General features: G+C 35.4%; 4 protein-coding genes across 4 annotated transcripts; 2 read left to right on the top strand and 2 right to left on the bottom strand.

Moving 5' to 3' along the window:
* On the top strand, window positions 10,409–12,486 carry LOC104740919 (random slug protein 5-like). The gene is made up of 6 exons (XM_010461657.2): window positions 10,409–10,661; window positions 10,990–11,036; window positions 11,136–11,312; window positions 11,401–11,499; window positions 11,589–11,831; window positions 11,914–12,486. The coding sequence occupies exons 2-6, from the start codon at window positions 10,995–10,997 to the stop codon at window positions 12,280–12,282; spliced, it is 930 nt and encodes a 309-aa protein (XP_010459959.1). The 5' UTR covers window positions 10,409–10,661; window positions 10,990–10,994; the 3' UTR covers window positions 12,283–12,486.
* LOC104740918 (zinc finger CCCH domain-containing protein 59-like) lies at window positions 13,220–14,809 on the top strand. The gene has a single exon (XM_010461656.2). The coding sequence runs from the start codon at window positions 13,320–13,322 to the stop codon at window positions 14,628–14,630; it is 1,311 nt and encodes a 436-aa protein (XP_010459958.1). The 5' UTR covers window positions 13,220–13,319; the 3' UTR covers window positions 14,631–14,809.
* Window positions 14,935–17,382, bottom strand: LOC104740915 (2,3-bisphosphoglycerate-dependent phosphoglycerate mutase-like). Its single transcript, XM_010461653.2, has 8 exons — window positions 17,102–17,382; window positions 16,469–16,775; window positions 16,159–16,382; window positions 15,958–16,076; window positions 15,719–15,875; window positions 15,551–15,652; window positions 15,332–15,451; window positions 14,935–15,251 (listed from the first exon to the last, which is right to left on the bottom strand). Exons 2-8 carry the CDS (start codon window positions 16,770–16,772, stop codon window positions 15,195–15,197), a joined length of 1,083 nt encoding a protein of 360 aa, XP_010459955.1. The 5' UTR covers window positions 16,773–16,775; window positions 17,102–17,382; the 3' UTR covers window positions 14,935–15,194.
* LOC104740916 lies at window positions 19,324–20,108 on the bottom strand. Its single transcript, XM_010461654.2, has 2 exons — window positions 19,706–20,108; window positions 19,324–19,615 (listed from the first exon to the last, which is right to left on the bottom strand). Exons 1-2 carry the CDS (start codon window positions 19,993–19,995, stop codon window positions 19,477–19,479), a joined length of 429 nt encoding a protein of 142 aa, XP_010459956.1. The 5' UTR covers window positions 19,996–20,108; the 3' UTR covers window positions 19,324–19,476.

Below are 20,256 nucleotides of genomic sequence, written 5' to 3'. Positions count from 1 at the left end.
TAATCAACGATGTGCTAAATAAACAAGAAGAAAATACAATAATACTTATGAAAAAAACTCTAGTCGACATATTAAATTAAATTAAAATTTGGTATAGAAACTCAAGAAAAGCAAACAAAGTAAAACAATAAAACTTCTAAAATATGTATTTTTTTTAAAAAAATTGGAACTGAGATAATCCAAATTAATAGTATGAGTATTTAAAGCCGGAAATAAAGAAAATTATCAGGAGACACGCACGTAGACTTCATGATTGTTTAGCAATAATTTTGGCTCTCAATGTAATGATGATTATCATCATGTTAATGGGTGGTTTAGACTTTTTATTAAGATAATTTATCATACAATTTTTTAAAAAAGAAGCCTCTAGAGGGTTTTAATGAATGGCTGAAAACTTCTCATATGTCCATTAACCTATATTAATTTAATCATCCATTTGTACTTAATATCACATATTTCATCATCATATGATACTATCGATGAGTCGTTGCGTAGCTTAATTTATTGCTTCGTGTAATCGTGACGTAAATTGCAAAGTTGAGAGACTGCGTTTCCGTAATTTGCAATGACCCAAATTTGAAAAAGAGTAATACTATGGTTTCGTATTTGAATAGCAATTCCAACAATAATATGTATGTGTATATATATATATATATATAATGCTGTTGTTTACAGGGTTGAAAATGTTAAAAATCGTTTAATTTTGCAAAAAAAAGTAAAAAAAAAATTAATATAAACAGAACTAAGATCAACCAATTCATATATACAAGCTCTATATCCGATCTAAAATCTCTTATGTTTCAGCCTACAGGTTTAAACCGAAACAGTAAAACTTCCGAAACAAAAATTAAGAATATAAAAATAAACAGTACTATAGGAGAAGACGCGCAGGAGGCAGGCACCCATGTGGATGGCTCGTGTGCGTGTCGCCAGTTTCACCATTACGATGCTGATTAGTACTGTACTGTCTTTTACATATATTATTATTATTATATATAATTTTTGTTCTTGATTGCTTGCTTTTCTGAACATTGCATCTACTACGTACATGTAATGACTTGTCCAAGAGCTATTGTTCTTACTTTGTTATACAGTATATATTTTTTGATTTCTACGAGTTTGAACTTTGAACCAAGAAGCCACTCATATATGAATATTATTTTGTCGAGATATTGACAATCAGTTTAGCACACCATTATCTTTGAACTCTTTCTTTGCTTAAATAAATTTAGCTATAGCTCTATATAAATAATAAAAAATGTTAATTAACAGGAAAAATAAAAAGTGGAATATTAATAATCTCCTACCTACGCATGGAAAATGGAAAAAGGAAAAGCAAAAAAGATTTTTTTTGTAGACCAGTATCAATACAATAAAACTTCCTTATTTTTCACCAACTGACACATCAAATTTTGTAATAAAACACAAGTTAACACATTAGTAAAAAGAGCTAATCAATCAAATTATAACATTTAATACAGATCATTTATAATTTTGCCAAAATGGATACAATAATTTATTTCTACGGATCGAGAAAACAAAAATTTAAGAATCTCCGCCGAGTTCTTTTCCCTGCAAACAGGAGTGTGCCGGTCCCCGTTTTGTTTTCCGATCAACGGTGCCGACGAAGCATGGAACCCTCCAACGTGTATGTTAGTGATTTCTTCTTCCTTTTTTCCCTTTTTGATGTTCAATTATCTTTTGGATTATGACTTTTGATGTTGAGATTTTGTTCTTCTCTGAGTTTGAAACTATATATATAGAACTGAAAAGAAATTGTGAACTATCCGAGCTTGATCTGTGCTCCAGTGATGGCAGATTCAATAGATATGGGTGCTGACTTGGTTGAAGTTCGATTAGATTGGCTTAAGGATTTCAACCCTCATAGTGTTGAGCATTTTGATTGTTCGATTTTGGGGGTTTTCGCCTTGTTAGATTGGTTTTTTGGGGTTCGATGATGTTTTCGGATTTGCTTTGCTTCTGACTCTGATTTTATTGCTTCACTGCGTTAGATTATTATGGATTCATCCTAGTTTTGTCGTTAATTTAGCTTCGCGATGATACATTTTGCCACAAATTTGTCTGATAGTGTGGTTTCAGTTTTACACCAAATTTGTCTATATGTTTTTGTTTTATGTAGCACACAAAGCGTGTGGGATCAGAACCATGAATCAAAAAGAAGAGGAACAGAGGATGATGATAAGAAACTAAAAAAATCAAGTTCCAGTGGCGCAGCGGAAACCCTAAATTTGGTGATTCGTTAAAACAGAGGTTGATCGATTGGTGAAGACGAAGAGTTGATCAACGGTTGGAGATATATCCACGGAAGCACGGTGAAGAAGAAGAATAAACCATTGTGCTATCCATGGCTCTATCTCTTGCCCCTCTGTATGCTTAAGTGAGTTTTTTTCAAAAAAGTTTTTGACTCTAACAAGACAAAGGTTTAGCGATTCTGACTTCTCGTCGTGAAAGTAGAAGAAGAGATTCGAGAATTTCCTAAGGTAAGCAAAATCAGTAGACAAAAGCCATCGTTCATGAAGATATCGCCTATGCATCAAACTGGGTTAAGTTGGTTTTCTGATTTTAATCTCTTTTGATCATGTAAGATTGTTGATTTTTAAATAGTGTAGTCATTTGTAGTTAGAAACGTTGATGAGACCATGTCTTCGTGTGAGATTTCTAATGACCAAACTCTTTAAGACCATCATCAGTAAATAGCTCAACGAAGGTTTTGTTGTAGTTGTTGTTTGATGATTTGCTATATGCTATTAATTTTGCCTTAGATATAATGTTTTTACCTTTGATATAATGTTTTTATTTTTATGTTTCTTCACAGGGTGTAATGTGAATATATTGAATTAGAAGATAGCTACTTTATGCAGTACGATTGAAAGCTTAATTAAGAGTGTAACAAAGGAAAAATAAACACCTTCTATGATCTTGGTAAAAATAAGAGTGGAACATGGGTAAAAATAAACTTCGTTTGTTGTATTGATGTTTGTGATGCTTTGCCATTCGAATCATGGATTTTATATTCATTTGTGTATTGATCAATGTTTTGTATTGGTAAACTTGTTCACAAACACAACAAGAAGCGTGTCAGTTTTGTTATAAGAAACAAAAACGATCCCCAAGTGAAAATCCCTAAGTATATTAACTTTGTTTTGTTCAGTTACTACTCTCAGCCTTTGTCTCTTGATCGATTGTTGTGTAGGGTTTTGAGTGAAAACTTGTAGAAAAGCATGAAAATAAAACTTGGAGAAGAAGCTCTTCTCATGAGGGCATCTGCATTGGGAGAACATTTTTGGGTATTCTTAGAGTAAAAATATTATGAAAATAACGTAAGATCATTAGTTTAGATCTTTTGTTAAGAAGTTGGTTATTGGGAGAACATGTTTAAGATTATAAGATTTAATAATATAATAATCTTTAACATATTACAATTTTAAAAACTTTAAAAAATAACATTTAAATTGCAAACTTAAAAAACTTACACTAAAATTCAAAATACAATACTAAATTTTTATGAAACAAAAAAACATTAAAGATATATAAAAAAAACAAACAAAACTTCCTTCAAACAAATAAATATTTTCTCCTTTGCAAAAAATTGTATCCATTCACGAGTTGCCACGTCACCCAAGAACTGGTCCAAAATCAGTTTTACATCAAGAACCAACAACATGTTCTTCACCCACTGCTCTCTATATTTTTGATTTTAAAAAGGCTTAGAACACCCAAGGTGTTCCCCCAATGCAGATGACCTGATATTATTTGATTTCACTTTTACAATTACATTGTTATTTTGTATTTAAAGAGAAGTCTCTTAAATGATAAGAGAACATGTGTCCTCTAACTCATGATTCCAAAAGATATCGAATTTGTTGTGTAAACATTCATGAAGCTTCTTGCTGTGTACACAGCTTTTTAATTAAGTTTCTCTCTTTTGTTGCAGGCTTGTTAATACACTAGAGCTTTTAAAAACCATAACATACATTAGAATTAAACCAATTATACAATTAAATTTATCCGAGTGTATAGAAAAGTATCTCGCGGCATCGCGTGGGTCTAACCTAGTTATATTAATAAGAAAGGATGAAACCTCCATTTACAAACCCTGCAAACCACAAATACAGTCCTATTGCCCATCACCAACCCAGAAAAACTCTCTAAATTCCTAAGTCTGAATCTATAATGCAGGTTAGACCTATACAAAAAATGGCTAATACTACTGAAGCCATTAAAAACTGAAATTCAATCAGAGGACAACGTCTTCTCTTCCACAAACAGGTGATGTAACCACCTTGGATGTCCCAACGCCACATACTACTGCAATCTACAATCTTGGGTGACACTCTGCGCTATCATAAGAGCCCCTCTATTTGAAAATAAGTTTTCCAAAAAGAATTTACTACCCTTAAAACATCCCAGCAGTCGACCTATCTCATTTAATTGGTATCGAAATGAAGGCCACGACGCAAACTTAGTTACCACTTGTACTAACACCTGATCTTGTAAACCAAAAATAACATACTCGATCCTATGGCTTATCATGCTCTCAATAGCCCACAAAACTCCTCTGAGTTGAGCTTCCATTTTATCCTGCACATTATCCATGGCTCTTCTGCTATGCATCGACACATTACCTTCCCGGTCCCTTAGAACACATGTTTCCCCCAACAATTTACTTCTATTTGACCACGAGATACCAATATTGCATTTCTTCCATCTTATAGGCAGACGTTTCCATCCATCTTTTCTCTGTGCCAATATCACTTCTCTGTCTCTCAGTTGTCTTACTTCCTCACTCACTTCATCCTCTTCCTCCTCATCGGAGTCCTTCTGAGCATCGACCCATTCTCTCCAATCCTCTTTACTTTTTATGATCGACTCTTGTGGAGTAAAGTTCTTCCCTTCAAAGGCCACCAAATTCCGATTCTTCCAAATTTTCCACATAACCCAAGGAAAAAATTTCTTAGTTCCTTAGGCCACAAAGGATTCTTCATATTTGATAGGAAGTAATGAATGTTAGAGAAAACAGAACCATTATGAAAACCTAACTCCGGGGAAGGGATTCTTGATTCAGCCCATACCTGTCTGGATAAGGAACAAGTAAACATAACATGGCAGGTGTTGTCTATTCTCAGTCCTCTACCATTTAAAGCATTCGCTACCGGTAAAGCTCCACACAATACTTTCCAGAGGAAGATCTTTATCTTCGGGTCTGTTTGAACACTCCAAACTTGTGCTTTTAGGGGATTTGTGGAGGGCAAACTGTTTGCTTCCACCCTGATTGCCGAGTTTAAAGTCTGGGACGCCAACCAGTATGCCGACTTGATCGAAAAATCTCCACTCTTATTAAACTTCCAAGAATAGAAATCTTCTATCTCCGAGACCGGTTTTAACTTTTTAATTCTCTCGACATCCTGCGGTAAGAAATGGAAATCCAAGGCTTCTACATCCCCATCTCTAGTATCTCTATCGATAAAATCAGCAATTCTCAGATCAAGGTTAAAGACCGGGTTTCTTCTCTAAGGGGGGCGCAAACCCTCATCATCAATCCAATTATCTAACCAAACCCTGAATGTCTTTCCATTTCCAATGTTTTTCACTAGGCCTTTCACCAGTAAATCTCTTCCATACAAGATACTACGCCATGCAAACGAAGGTCTAGGTTCCAGAGGAGCAGATGAAAAGTCTGTAGAGGGAAAATACCTGCTTTTCATGATCTGGGTAAAAAGACAGTCTGGGACCTGCACTATCTTCCACGTTTGCTTTGCTAAGAGTGTTTGGTTAAAAGTTTGAACATCTCTGAATCCCAAACCTCTTTCCTCTTTAGGAAGACACAATTTTTCCCAGCTTAGCCAGTGTATCTTTCTTGCATGCTCTGAATTGCTCCACCAAAAATCAGCCATTACACTAGAAAGATTCTCACATGTTTTCTTGGGTAACTTAAAGCAAGACATAGCGAAAACCGGCATGAAGAGAGCTACTGACTTTAGCAATACTTCCTTTCCCCCTTGGGATAGGAACCTAGAAAACCAACCTGAAGTCTTTGCCTTGACCCTATCCTTAAGGTAATTCATCAGATCAATCTTGGATCCACTAAAACACTCTGGGAGACCTAAATACTTCCCTGCTCCCCCTTCTTTCATGATCCCCATTCGGTTCTGTATGCTACTTTTGATCAGAGGATTTATTTTGGACCCGAAAGTGATTGAAGACTTACTCAAGTTTATTGATTGTCCAGTAGCCGCTCCATACTTACTTAAAGTTTCCATCAAGAACCCACATTGTTCCAAGTTTGCTCTGCACATAAATAAGCTATCATCTGCAAATAACAGATGATGAACTTCTGGTTTTTCTAGATGAAACTTTATACCCTGAAACTTATCTTCTCTTTGCCCCTTGTTAAGCAGATGGGTGAGTCCTTTGGTACATAAGACAAAAAGAAACGGAGAGAGTGGATCTACTTGTCTTAGTCCTCTATGTGGCGTTATCATCCCATAAGGTTGATCATTGATTAACACTGAAAAAGTGACAGTTGTCACACAATTCATAATCCAACCGATCCATCTTGTGTGAAACCCCATTGCTGTCAGTAATGCCCTCAGGTAGCTCCACTCCAATCGGTCATACGCTTTAGACATGTCTGTCTTCACCCCCATGAACTGAGAAGAGATGACCGGGTTGGAGTTTAAACAATGGACAGCTTCATGAGCCACCAGTATATTATCCGTAATCAATCTCTCTGACACAAACGCTGACTGGTTTTTTGACACTATGAGCGGGAGGATATCTTGCATCATGGATACTAGGATCTTTGAAATGATTTTGTAGAGAACTGAACATAAACTTATCGGTCTTAGATCACTCATGTCAATCGGGTGGTGTACCTTTGGGATCAGACAAAGGTAGGTATGGTTCCATTCTGCCGGAAACTGACCTGTTTCAAAGAAATCTTGTATCTCCTTTGTGACCTCCTTACCTACTATCTGCCAATTCTTTTGAAAGAACAGGGCCGACATGCCATCCAGACCCGGTGTCTTAGTGGGATCAATAAAGAACATTGCTTCTCTAATCTCAGCTGAGGAGACTTTGGCCATAAGATTTTCATTGATCTCATTCGACACTTTAGCTGAGAAATCAGAGAACCACCTCTGAAAGCTCTGAGGATTTGAGGATTTAAACAAGTTACTAAAGTAGTCAACTACCTCTTCACCCTTGGCTGCTTCAGACCTTTTTAGTACCTCATGAACATCTCTAAGTTGTTCTATCCGTTTCCTTTCTTTGTTCCCTTTTACTGATCCATGAAAGAATTTTGAATTTTGATTACCCGCTCTCAGCCATTTATGCCTACTTCGTAGTCTCTAGTAAGTCTCTTCTGCTCTATACAATGCCGGCCCAACATTCATGAGGGCCATACGCAAAAAATTAAATAATGTGCTTTTTCACCTGTGATAAAAGTTATAAGTTTTCTATAGAAGGCCACAACTTGATATTTTAAGGCCTTTTACATATACTTCAAAAGAAAAAGGCCTTTTACATGTAAATAAAAAAATCTTTATACATATCCTTAAAAAAAAAAAGGTCTTTTGTTTAACAGATTTTTAAGTGAAAAAGGTTTTTAAAATTTTAGGCCCGAATCTTTGGCTTCACTTGCTTCCCCTGTAGCAACCTCACATTGGAGAATCTTATCTCTAGAATTCACATAATTTTCTTTTTTCCATGAGCTAAGGGCCTTACGGGAATCTCTGAGGCGTTGCGAGACTGAGAATCCTCCTCTGATTAATCCCGGCTTCCAGGCCTTTACAATTGTTTTTCTTACAATTGCTTTATGTAGAAATCTTTTATCAAACCGGAACTGACCTTTATATGTTTTTTGAGACTGTACCAACTTAACCAATACAGAACGGTGGTCTGAACCTCTCATATCCTGAAAAGTTTGATTTGATGCTGGAAAATATTCAAATCATTCTTTATTACCAAAGTTCCTGACCAATCTGCTCTATATCTAGTAATCTCCTCTTCTTTCTCCACACGTAAACTTATTGCCAATACTGGGTAATTCCTCCATAACACACATTTCTAGCATCTCTCCAAAAGGTTTAAAAGTATTTTCCCCCTTCTCCATCCTCTGGAAAAGCAAAAAGATCTCCTACGCATAAAATTTCATACTAATCCAAAACCGGGCGAGCGTGTCCACGGGGGGAAATGAAAATAGTCAACTGCAAAATCATTACTCAAGTCTTAGCTGTCTTAATAACTGACAGCTTTTTGCCTTACCTATTTTTAATCAAATGATACTGTTCTCTCTTTCTGACATTTTTTTTGGGGTAAAATGAAATGACTGACATTTTTAAATTATTCCTTAACTTGTCTATAAGTAGTCGTTTGATATCTAAGATTCATTGCATCTAAATCAAGTTATACATGCAATATAAAAAAAAAAAAAGAGAGATTCTGATAAAAGTAAAAAAATTAAAAAGTAGATCCGATTTGTGACTAATGGGTCAAAGTAAGTGGATCCGATTGGAATTTTTTGCTTTTGGCATTGAACTTTTGCGTTTTAATGCCCTTAACGCGGTTTCCGTCAAACGCGTCACCAGTTATATCGGTTGAAGTCAAAAGACCATTGAGAATCTGCCATATATATTTCCACGATCAAAAGTCTATTTTGTAACTGTTTATTTGACTCTCTCTCACACCTTAAAACTCCACTTTATGATGTCTCCGCCTCTTCACTTTGAAAAATCTTACTATTTTTCTCACCTAATTTAGTTTATATTGCTAATAAATAACATATGAACTATACTAACTAGTAGACAAGTTGGTAAAATACAAATGCATGTGAAAATGTGTGTCTATGGGGTTAAGTGAATTTACACAAAAAAAAATATAATTTCTCCGTTTCAAAATATAGGATGTTTTAGTGAAACCACACATATTAAGAAATAGTTACTTTTAAAAAATTTAACCAATCATAAACAAATCTGCATAATATAAAATATAAATTTAATCTAAAAATTGTATAGAAAGTTGGAAACACCTATAATATGAAACAAAAATACTTTTCTAAACATCCTATATTATGAAACCAAGGGAGTATATATTACTAAATAAATGACTTTATTTTTTTTTGGTTTTTGTAATATCGAAAAGAGGGTGACGTTGTTTTCAGAGCAGTTGCACGTTGTTTCATGAGGGAAAGAGGAATTTGCATGTGGATTTTGGGTGAATTGTCTCCGTTCGTTTCTGCATGACATATGGTCCAGTTCATATCGTCTGCATACTATTATACTTATACAATTGATAAATACTACAAATGGAAAATGAAATTAATGTGGATAACTAAAATCAAAAGCTTGGGTAGCTAGGTCGTATGTTTCTTGGACAAAATGGTTGCAAAAGTTCTCAAGGATGTGTGTTTAATACATACGTTAGCTAGTTATATGCATCCAAATTAAAACCAAACAACCGGAAGAATTTCGAAATAGTCCTATACTATAAAATTGATTTACGTGTTAAAAAATATACAAACTGTTATATTCATATGAAAGTTAATTTATGTCAGTATAGTGGGTTTGCATCTAATTACATGTCAGTATAGATAACGTGGTCCGAAATAAAAGGACGTGATGTTGAATTGTTAATTTGCTAACGCATCACATCGCAAGTGCGCATTTCCTTGATATACTGAGCTTCGGCATAAAAAAGAGGTTTGACACTTTTACTTTTGTAGCTAACACTTGTTGCTTTTCACCTAACCATCCTCGTCTATTTGTAACCGATGACATTTGTAGGTCGATCTTATCATTTTGTATCTTTAAAATCTAACAACAATAAATTAAACATAGAATGTATGATTGTGACAGATAAATGATACTGAACAGCAAATTCGTGCTAATGTTATCCTCTGTTAACTACTGTATATGGTGTGGATCAAAAAAAATTACTTTTTTTTTTCCGGGTCAAATTGGGTTAGATTATGGTTGGATCATTGATTATGATCAGGAAATATATAAAATACATCCGTTAACAATCTCAACTAGAAGATGGTCGTCTGAATGGGCTACAAGATTAGGCCCATAAATCTTTGGAGAATAGAAAATAGTGTAACAGCTTGATTAATCCAAAGTTCATAAATAACAAAATGCTTAACTAACCCAATAAAATTTTCCTATTTGGGGTATAGTGATTGCTGATTAGTGAAGTTGGCATGACTTTACAAACATGGTTGGTATGTAATGTCAGAGAGCAGTTTGACCATCACATTCACATTTATTACACAACCAAAGATCAAATCAAGAAGTCAAACCGGGTTTTATAATTCCCCGGTCTAGTTCAGTAAGTCCACGCTCTAGATCAAGAAACAGAATCTGCACTTTTGAAAAGGTGTCTTGTATCTTTCCTCAATCGCGCGTCACGTGTCATTGAGCTCTCTCATCATCACATTGTCTCGTAGCCGCCCTGAAAAAAAAATCCATCTACTACTACTACTACTTTTCTTACAACGAGACTTTTGATTCTTCTAGACCGAAACTTAAGACTTCTCTCGGTCTCAATTTATGCGCTACTACCATATCTAGGCTTTGAGTTTGACCCATTCGACCAGATCTCATCGCTGATCATCCGCTCTAAATTCTTTTTTTCTTTTCCAAGTAAGTTTATGTTCTTTTTTGATTTCTTGATTCTAAACTATCTTAGAGTAAGATCAAGTTCAGATGTTAATTATAGTTGTCTTGCATAACGCTTGATTCTGCTGTCTCTAATCCGATTGTATTTGATCAGAACAAGTACTTCGTTCTAATTCTAATTAACATCGTATTATAGCTTAATTAACTTCTTAACCACGGGTAAAATCTACCTCTATTTTATGCATTGATTATTGTATCATCCTTGTTTTTGCAGTATAATATCTCTATATTATGACTTTTTTTTCTTTTCTTTTTTCTAATTAATTTTGGTTGCACCTTTGTTAAATTTCAGCAAGTATGAGTTCTGATTCAACAAAACCAGAGGATTATCTAAACAAGGTTATTATACATGCTCTGTGATGATGTTATTTTTTTGATGTGTGAATCAAATATTATATTGCATGTTGATGAGAGATTGTGTATTTTTGAACAATATAGATAAATGAAGTGAGGACATTACTAGGGACGTTGCCTGAGAAGTCATCTGAGTTTTGTACAGATGCTGCCATTACTCGTTATTTAGCCGCACGTAATGGCCATGTCAAGAAAGCAACTAACATGCTTAAAGAAACCTTGAAATGGAGGACTCAGTACAAACCTGAGGAGATTCGATGGGTAATGTATTCTTAACTTCAGTAAATATCCCAATCAGTTTATACAAATGGTTCTAACTTTTTTCTTGTTATGTGGAAAATGGTTATAGGAGGAGATTGCAAGAGAAGCTGAGACCGGCAAAATATACCGAGCTAATTATACTGACAAGTATGGAAGAACAGTTCTGGTTATGAAACCAAGTTCACAGGTATGGTTTCTTATCCCATTTGCCTTTCAAATGATTCTCTCCAACTCCAATACTTTTTATTGATACCACGTTTTGGTTTTACACTACAGAATACAAAATCTTATAAAGGGCAGATTAGATTCTTGGTGTACTGTATGGAAAATGCAATCTTGAATCTATCGGATAACCAAGAACAAATGGTTTGGCTAATCGATTTTCACGGTTTCAACATGTCGCATATATCTTTGAAAGTGTCTAGAGAAACCGCTCATGTGTTACAAGAACATTACCCTGAACGTTTAGGCATGGCTATACTATACAACCCGCCTAAGATTTTCGAACCTTTCTATAAGGTTAGTTTCAAAATATCTCTCTGCACTAATGCAAAAGTACCATGAAGCTTGTTGACATTATGAGGAAATTGGGAATATGCAGATGGTGAAACCGTTTCTAGAGCCAAAGACATGCAACAAGGTGAAATTTGTCTACTCAGATGATAACCTCAGCAAAAAGCTTCTTGAGGATCTCTTCGATATTGAGCAACTTGAGGTTGCATTTGGTGGCAAAAACAGCGATGCGGGTTTCAGTTTTGAGAAATATGCGGAGAAAATGAGAGGAGATGATTTGAAGTTCTTTGGAAGCACCACTGTGGTGTCATCAGCCTCAGCTCATTTGACCAACTCAGATTCTGAAGCTTCAGACTCTGAGAATAAGCATTTGGTGGACAAAGAAGATGAGAAGATCAAGAATGGAACTTTGCAATCTCCTTTGGATACAACAAGAACCTCTAAACCTGAAGCCTGAACCATAAGAAGCTAATACTTGACCCATCAATTACTAAGCTGGAGAATCTCGTCGAGATCATCAAAACCATATATTTGTTGTTCACCATAAAACATTTAGGCTACATGGAGCTAATTAGTTACCTATGAAAGTCAACATAAGCATTTAATGGAGATATGCGAAAACATCAAATGGAATAAATGAATGGCTGAGCTATAGCCTATATGTAACAACACCTCCCAAAATATAATGGTGCCTTTATCCAATAAAGATGAAGCTAATTAATATAGTAATATCTACACTTACAGGATAAATTAGCAGTATCAATCTTCACAATAACCTAGATCAATGTGACACCAACACACAGAAGGTGCATTAGGTGTGAAATTCAAGTTTGTGTATACCAGTTTATGAAACTCCCTAAAGGATACACAAGAAACGAAACACTCCCAAGAGTTTGTTTTTAAAAATAGACAAAACTAGTAGTATCGAAAATTCATAGTTTGCAGATGTATATAACACGAAATACACAAACTAGGCTATTCAAATCACAACCAATATAATCAAACTTCAACTATCAAAATCGATTCAAACAACCTTTGCCCAAACAAATGATTAAGAGTAGAGAATCTATCAGATCGTTTAACAGTTAACAAATCTTCTATAGCTTCTTTGCGAGATTACAAGTATTAGTAGTTAGTTAATAACAAATCTTTTAGTTAGTAGGATTAAGCTGTTTAAATTGATTAGTAAATTGATTAGATTAGTAGGATTAAGCTGTTTTTATTTTAAATTAAGGATGTAAATGGAGGAGATTAGGCTTGTACTTCCATCACTACTTGTATTGCCATTGGGCTTTTTCAATGGCCCAAAAAACGATGTCGGTCTTTCTAAGTATTTATTTAATTTCCTTTTCTAGGTTTTCCTTTTTTTTTTTATTGTCGTCGGTTTTGTTTTACGGATCATCTAAAAAAACTTCTAGGTTTTGCTTTCTCTAATTCTATAAACTCTCTCTCGATTCGTTAATTTGGAATATCAAGTTTATCATCTCTCTCAGTATGGAGGTGCCAAGGAGATACTCACACTCAAGGAATTTTGGAGGAGTCAATAGACAGCCGCAAGCTTTCGCAGCAGATGTAATTTCGAGAAGACCTTATTATGCCCCTTACGACAATACAATGAAGAAACAAGGTCCAAATAAGTTGTCAAGGAATCTGGTTTGGACGTCAAAACAGTACAAAGCGCCAGAGGGCAACACGCCAATAAAGAACGATCAAGCCAATGGGTCAACAAAACCAAAACCACCAGTTTTAGGCAGAGGATGTTCTGTTTCTGTGTCGTCGAGAAAAATTGCTATTTCAGACACCAAAAAGAGTGTATGTTGTAAGTTTTGGATAGCTGGAAACTGCAGGAGGGGAGAGCAGTGCCAGTTCTTACACTCTTGGTCTTGTGGTTTCCCTGGATTGGCCATGGTAGCTTCTCGTGAAGGACACAAGAATGATATAAAAGGGATCGCACTCCCTCAGGGTTCAGATAAACTCTTTTCAGTCAGTAGCGATGATACATTGCGGATTTGGGACTGCCATACTGGTCAGTGTGTACATACCATCAACCTCCAGGCTGAGGCTAAGGCAGTTTCTCTAATCAGTGAAGGCTCATGGGTTTTCCTTGGCTTGCAAAACGCTGTAAAGGCTTTTAATGTTCAGACCAGTAAAGATTTGCATCTTGACGGTGTGGTTGGAGGTCAGGTGCATGCAATGACTGTTGCTAATGGTATGCTTTTTGCTGGAACAAGTTCTGGCACTATATCAGTCTGGAAAGCTACTACTGACTCTGATGTGTCTGATCCTTTCAAGTACCTCACATCTCTTGAGGGACATCATAGTGGTGTAGTCACTTGTTTCTTTGTTGGAGGTCAACTACTATACTCTGGTTCTGTCGATAAAACAATAAAGGTGTGGGATCTCAACACCCTGCAATGTGTAATGACACTGAAGCAACATACCGACACTGTCACGTCGCTCTTATGCTGGGAAAAGTGTCTGATCTCGTCTTCCTTGGATGGGACTATAAAAGTTTGGGCTTGTTCTGAGAATGGAAGCTTGGAAGTTACTCATACACGCAGACAAGAACAGAGTGTTCATGCTCTTTGTGGGGTGCACGATGCAGAGGCCAAACCCATCATATTCTGCTCTTACCAAAATGGAACAGTTGGTATTTACGACCTACCATCTTTTGAAGAAAGAGGAAAGATGTTCTCTACGCACACGATCAGCACACTCACAATTGGTCCTGGAGGATTGCTATTTAGTGGTGACAAGACTGGGAACTTGCGCGTGTGGAGCCTAGCTGCTGGCACCAAAGTTTAGTCATATTCGACAAATGAATTATGATCTCTTTTGTAATATAACTCAAAGATTAAGAATTGTTTGTCAAATTATTTGTAAGAGTGCATGAACTGAGACTTGAGTATAGTGTTTTCTGATTATGAATTCATGATGCTGATACATATTGTATTTACAAAGAGTCCATGGACGGATCTTTTTGCTCACAAATAGATTATGGCATTCTTGTTTCATCCATATATAAAGATATTACACAGCTGCTTATAAATGAATTCATCAAACGTTTTTGTTGTTGCAATTAAGACCAGTAAAACTACAGATTTCTAAATGTATCACAGAATAATACTTGTTTTGCTTAAAGAGTTTGGTAACAATAACAAAGACAACATCAACAAGTGCGAGGCTTGTAAGAAGGAACGGTGACGTTTTTGAACATTGATCCTTCAGGTAACAGTGGATATGTCACATATGAATGAAGAAGAACCAAGAAGAAATAATAAAATCTATATTCTTTGTAAACGCCTCTAAGGTCCTAAGCTTGAGGGAAGAGAGTTGAGTAGATCAAGAACCAATCTTTCTTGTTAAACTTCAGGAACAGATTACTTCACTGTCCTCCTCTAGCTTCTGTCTGTATTGAGCCAAACTCTGCAAGCAAAGGAAAAACTCAAAACCACATTGAAACAAAGAAATCTAAATAGATGAAGAAGAGAGAAATGATGCCTAACCTTGGTATAAGCATAAACACCGGCTTCTGTCGGACCAACCGGGCTTCCTCGCTTCATGAATTTACCTTCTTTGAAGATGTAGAGAAGTGGTATACCGGTTGATAGCTCTAGACTTATCACCTACAAACCAAAACACACACACAGAGAAATTTCAGTAATTCCCCAAAAAAAAATAACCGCAAAACCCAATGATCAAGAATGAAGTCTTTTTGTCACAACCTCTTGGCAAGTCAATTTGTCAAGATACATTATGATAGAACGCAACGAGTTCCCATGAGCAGCTATCATTACGTTCTTTCCAGCTGCAAGCTTTGGTTCAATCTGCAAATTCGATATCTGAAGTTAGTAAGTGAATGAAACTAAGAAAGAAAAGTTAGAATGAGTTACATTGTCCTGAAAATAAGCCACTGCTCTCTCAGCACACATCTCCAAGCTCTCTCCCTTTGGAGGTGGGATATCATAACTCCTACGCCATTCGTGAACTTGCTCTTTCCCATATCTTTCCGCTGTTTCTTGCTTGTTAAGACCTTGCAATTCTCCATACCTATATATATCCAAAAAAAACGTCAGACACCAGATTGTATCGGTTTCAAAGCTCTGATATGTTTGGTAGATATGTTTTTTACATTCTTTCATTGAGCTGCCAAGCCGGTATGACAGGAATAGATTGGTTTTTAGTTTCATCACTAAAGACTTGACTCCACGTTTTCGCCTGTTCGCTTTCATCGTGCAAGATGATAGGAACCTAGATGAGTTTGGATCCACTTATCAGTTACAAACCTCAAAAGACAAACATGCTGAGCTTGGTTTAGTTTTCCTACACATACCTTCTTACGACGGTGTTGAATCATAGCAAGCATTGCAGTCATCTGAGCACGGATTAAAGAAGATGTGAAGATAACATCAACAGGTATGTTACTAATCCTCTTCCCTGCTTCAATAGCCTCTTCAACACCTTTTTCAGTTAATGGCACATCAACACAACCCGTAAAAAGATTCTTCTCATTCCACAAAGATTCTCCATGCCTAATCAATATCAAAGCTGCTTCATCTAAAAACACACAAAAACTTGGTTTCAGATAAATGTTTCTTATTAAACTTGAGAGGAATCCAAAAGCAGAGCAAAAAGAAAGATACTTGATTTTTTCTTGGAAAGGTCAGGTATGTTCTTGGAAGGAGACAAGAAAGTGTTGTTGTTATAAGAAGAAACAGATGTCTCAGTCTGAGAAGAAGCCACTGCTTTAATCTTGCAAAGGTTTCTCTTTTTGGAGGTGGTATGGTTATTACAACTCAGTGAAGAATGGATCTTGAATCCTTTAGAGATTGGCAGATTCAACAGAGGCTCTCGTAATAAACACTGAGAGATTGTCGAAGAAGAAGAAGAAGATGACCGGTGTGAAGCAAATGAAACAATTGATTGGTGAGACGTAGCCGTAGCCATATTCTGAAGAAATCAAAATGTTAATTCTATAATTAGCATACACTAATTTTGGTGATTAAAGATCTAAAATATTTGATACTGAATCAGAATAATAAAACCCTAAAAAGACAAGACAGAGTGGTTAAGTAAACTCTTGCGTAAGTGATCACGACAAAAAAACACTAACAGCAATTAACGGAGTTTTAATTACACAGAGATCCAATTGGGAAGAAACAAAAACACGATTAAGAGCTAACAAATGACTGACTCAAGAACAGAGCCCAGTAATTAATTACAAGAAAACGAAAGACCCAGAGAATACAAAATGCTTTTTGTAGACAGAGACAAACCTGGTCTTAATCAATGTCTCGATGATACCAATGAATATGAAAAATCCCAAATCACACCTAATACGAAAGCTCTCTCAATGCGCCCTCTAAACGGAGGATTTTGGAAGGTTTTATATATAAGGCTTCAAAATATCTTCTTCTCCTTCCTATTTCTTGTTTTTTTTGCCTTTAATTTCCAAAGACCAAAAATAAAATAAAAACGTGAAAACAAAAAGCTTCCTGAGGTAGTGACAATTGACAATGAAGGAGACAACCACATGAGATGTGAATTTTGTTTTTTTTTTTTGTTTGGACAAAGATGTGAAATTATTAATTCGCAATTATATGAAACAAAATACGTTTGTTTATTCACATCTTTAAACAAGTAGTTTCTTTTCCGGTATGGAGTTCTAATTTCTAATTCTAAATTATTTACGTTAAATTTTACTAGTTTTTTTTTTTTTTTTTGTTGACAACGTTAAATTTTACTAGTTATAAAATATATAATTGGGTATATAAATATGTATGTTTGCCAAAAATGCTTAATCGAAACTGCATTGTATTTGTATGATATAAAATTTAAATAAGTGAAACGAAGGTTTGCGAGAAGGCGTAATCGGAAATCTAAGTTTGTGTGAACAACCTCTTCGTGGGGTTGTAGAGACCACATAATACGTTTACATTAATAGACCACGACAGCAAATAAGCACCTCTTCAAAGCCTTCAATACCCACCCCAAATCATTTGCCTTCTCTTGGTCCAGAGGGTTCGGTTTAAAGATCTTCTAACATACTTTTGAATGACATCTCTACTTGCATAGGCTGCTTCTATTTGACAATTGGCATCAAAAAAAAAAAAAAAAAGATGACATATGTCTAATGAATCAGAGTGGTGCTATAGAATATGCGAAACGAAGATGCTTTTGTCCAAACACACAGAGAATTTATCACTGGAGGAAACACTAGAGACTTGACGCATCATTATTTGGTCACAACGAATATACCAAACTCATATCTATGACTCATAGACTATGAGTATGACTATGATCATCGCCTCAAACAAAGGCACAGCTGTATAATCACGCTTGATTCATGAAGCCCATCAATGTGAAGTAGATTAGGCTTTTAGGCCCATTTCAAAACTTGCAATGCTTAATATCAATGACCATAGAATAGAGAGAGGGGTATTTGATGAGAAACAATCATTGAGTTTTGTTGTATGCTATTAATTATGAAAAGGATATTGTAAACCACAAATTCAGAATTAGAACGCATGAACTATTATAAAGTTTAATTAATGAGCTCAATCCTCCACATGAGCTGTTTCCTCTCTTGTCTTTGCTTAATTTAGAATGGGACAACTCAATCCAAAACAATAAGATGGATCAACAAATTAGAAGAAAAAAAAGAACAAGTATAGAAGAAGCACACAAGTTTGGCTTTATCTGAAGGTAGAAAAGAAAACAGACTATTCAACCCCAAAAATTACAGACTAATGTGAAACTTTTTGACTTTCTTTTATTGACATACGTAATGTTGGATTGTAACACAACGATGTCACTTACACCAACCAACTAGAATAATTGATATTCTTTTTTCGACTATATATTATTATAAAGGGCTGCAAAATAAAAGTTATTTATCAACTCATTGGTTGGTTTTTTTCCAAAAGAATATTTATCGTAAAACAAGAATTCTTGTACTAATTTGTAATTCTTTTCAAAAGCAAAGGGAGACACCATTAGGCATTAGCCACTAGGAAATCTATAAAAAATCGAGACATAGAAAAAGTAAGAATCTCCAATTGGGGACCAGTCAATGCTAGGTTGAATAGGTATGAGATTCCTTACTTGACAAAAAATCATATTATTTTTCTTTGCATTAATAAGATAAATGACGAAAGTTCAATTGGATCATATTCTTATATTCGAATGGAAGCATCAAGTTAAAATAGTACGATGAATATCTTTTTTTGGTGGTATGAAATACATAAATCTTAGAGTACACAAAGGTACATACAAACTTGTATATCAAACATACAAGTGGGTATATAATTTCACATATACTATTTTCTTTACTTGTCAATTACTACACTTATAAAATGTATGGTGTGGTTATTCAGAGAATTGAGCTGTTGTGATTTTTTAATGTCCACACAATATATCGAACATGTAAAAAATTGTAAGATAGAATAATCAAAAGAACACAAAACTCATTACTATGCAAAAAAAAAAAAAAATACCATGGTCTTAAGTCTTAAAGCAAAGTTTATAATTAAGATGACAAACTCCATGGTTAATCACGGTTAACGCTCAACGCTTTAAAACTTAATACAGATAATAACAATAACCATATTCCATATACAATCATATTCATACCGATATTATAAAGAGAGACCTAGATGGCGGCGGACACACTCTCTCCGTTGACGGTTCCGACGGTGGTGGATCTCACCGAACCTTCCTTTTTCTCTTTCCTCTCGTCCACTGTAATCTGCTGTTGCCTGCACTCTAAACTACAAAACGCTCTATCTCCTCTGCGTCAAATTCAACAGCTCGTTAGTTCCATACTCCTAATCAAACCAAAAACCATCAGATTCATATTTGGTTCATCATATACATCATACCTATACATATAGATGTCACGGCCTGGAACAAGATGACGTTTACAGAGAGAGCAAGATCTCAGAAAATCTTCAGCTGAGTGTTTCCTCTGTACACCTCTCGGTGAGACCGTCGCTAGGAGACGTTGATCTAACAAACGTTGATGAACATGACGGTGTTCATCGATGGTCACGAGCTGAATCTGATGATCAGATAGTTCTTGTTCGCTAGGTTGTTGATTCAAATCGAACTTAATCTCAGAAAGACTCGTGGTTCTCTTTATTGGTGGTCTCTGTCTCTTCCCCAGCAACATCGTTTCGTATTCGTGATTTTTTTTTTGGGTTTTCTCTCTTTTGTGTGTGTTTCTTTGATGCTCTGAGTGAACAGAGAGAGCAAAGTAAAAACAGAGAGAAGTGAGGAGTAAAGAGAGAAGGAGACAGAGAATTAAAGAAGAGCCATAAACTTAGGAGTGAATTTGAACCGTTGATTTTGTCTGATCTGATTCTATTCTGATTATTATAGAGACACGTCATGATTCCGATTCTTTTAGTGTTTTTTTTTATTCGTTATTATT

The sequence above is a fragment of the Camelina sativa genome, chromosome 14 (assembly GCF_000633955.1).
Source record: "Camelina sativa cultivar DH55 chromosome 14, Cs, whole genome shotgun sequence".
Lineage (NCBI taxonomy): Eukaryota > Viridiplantae > Streptophyta > Magnoliopsida > Brassicales > Brassicaceae > Camelina > Camelina sativa.
This window is presented reverse-complemented; position numbering and strand designations above follow the sequence as displayed.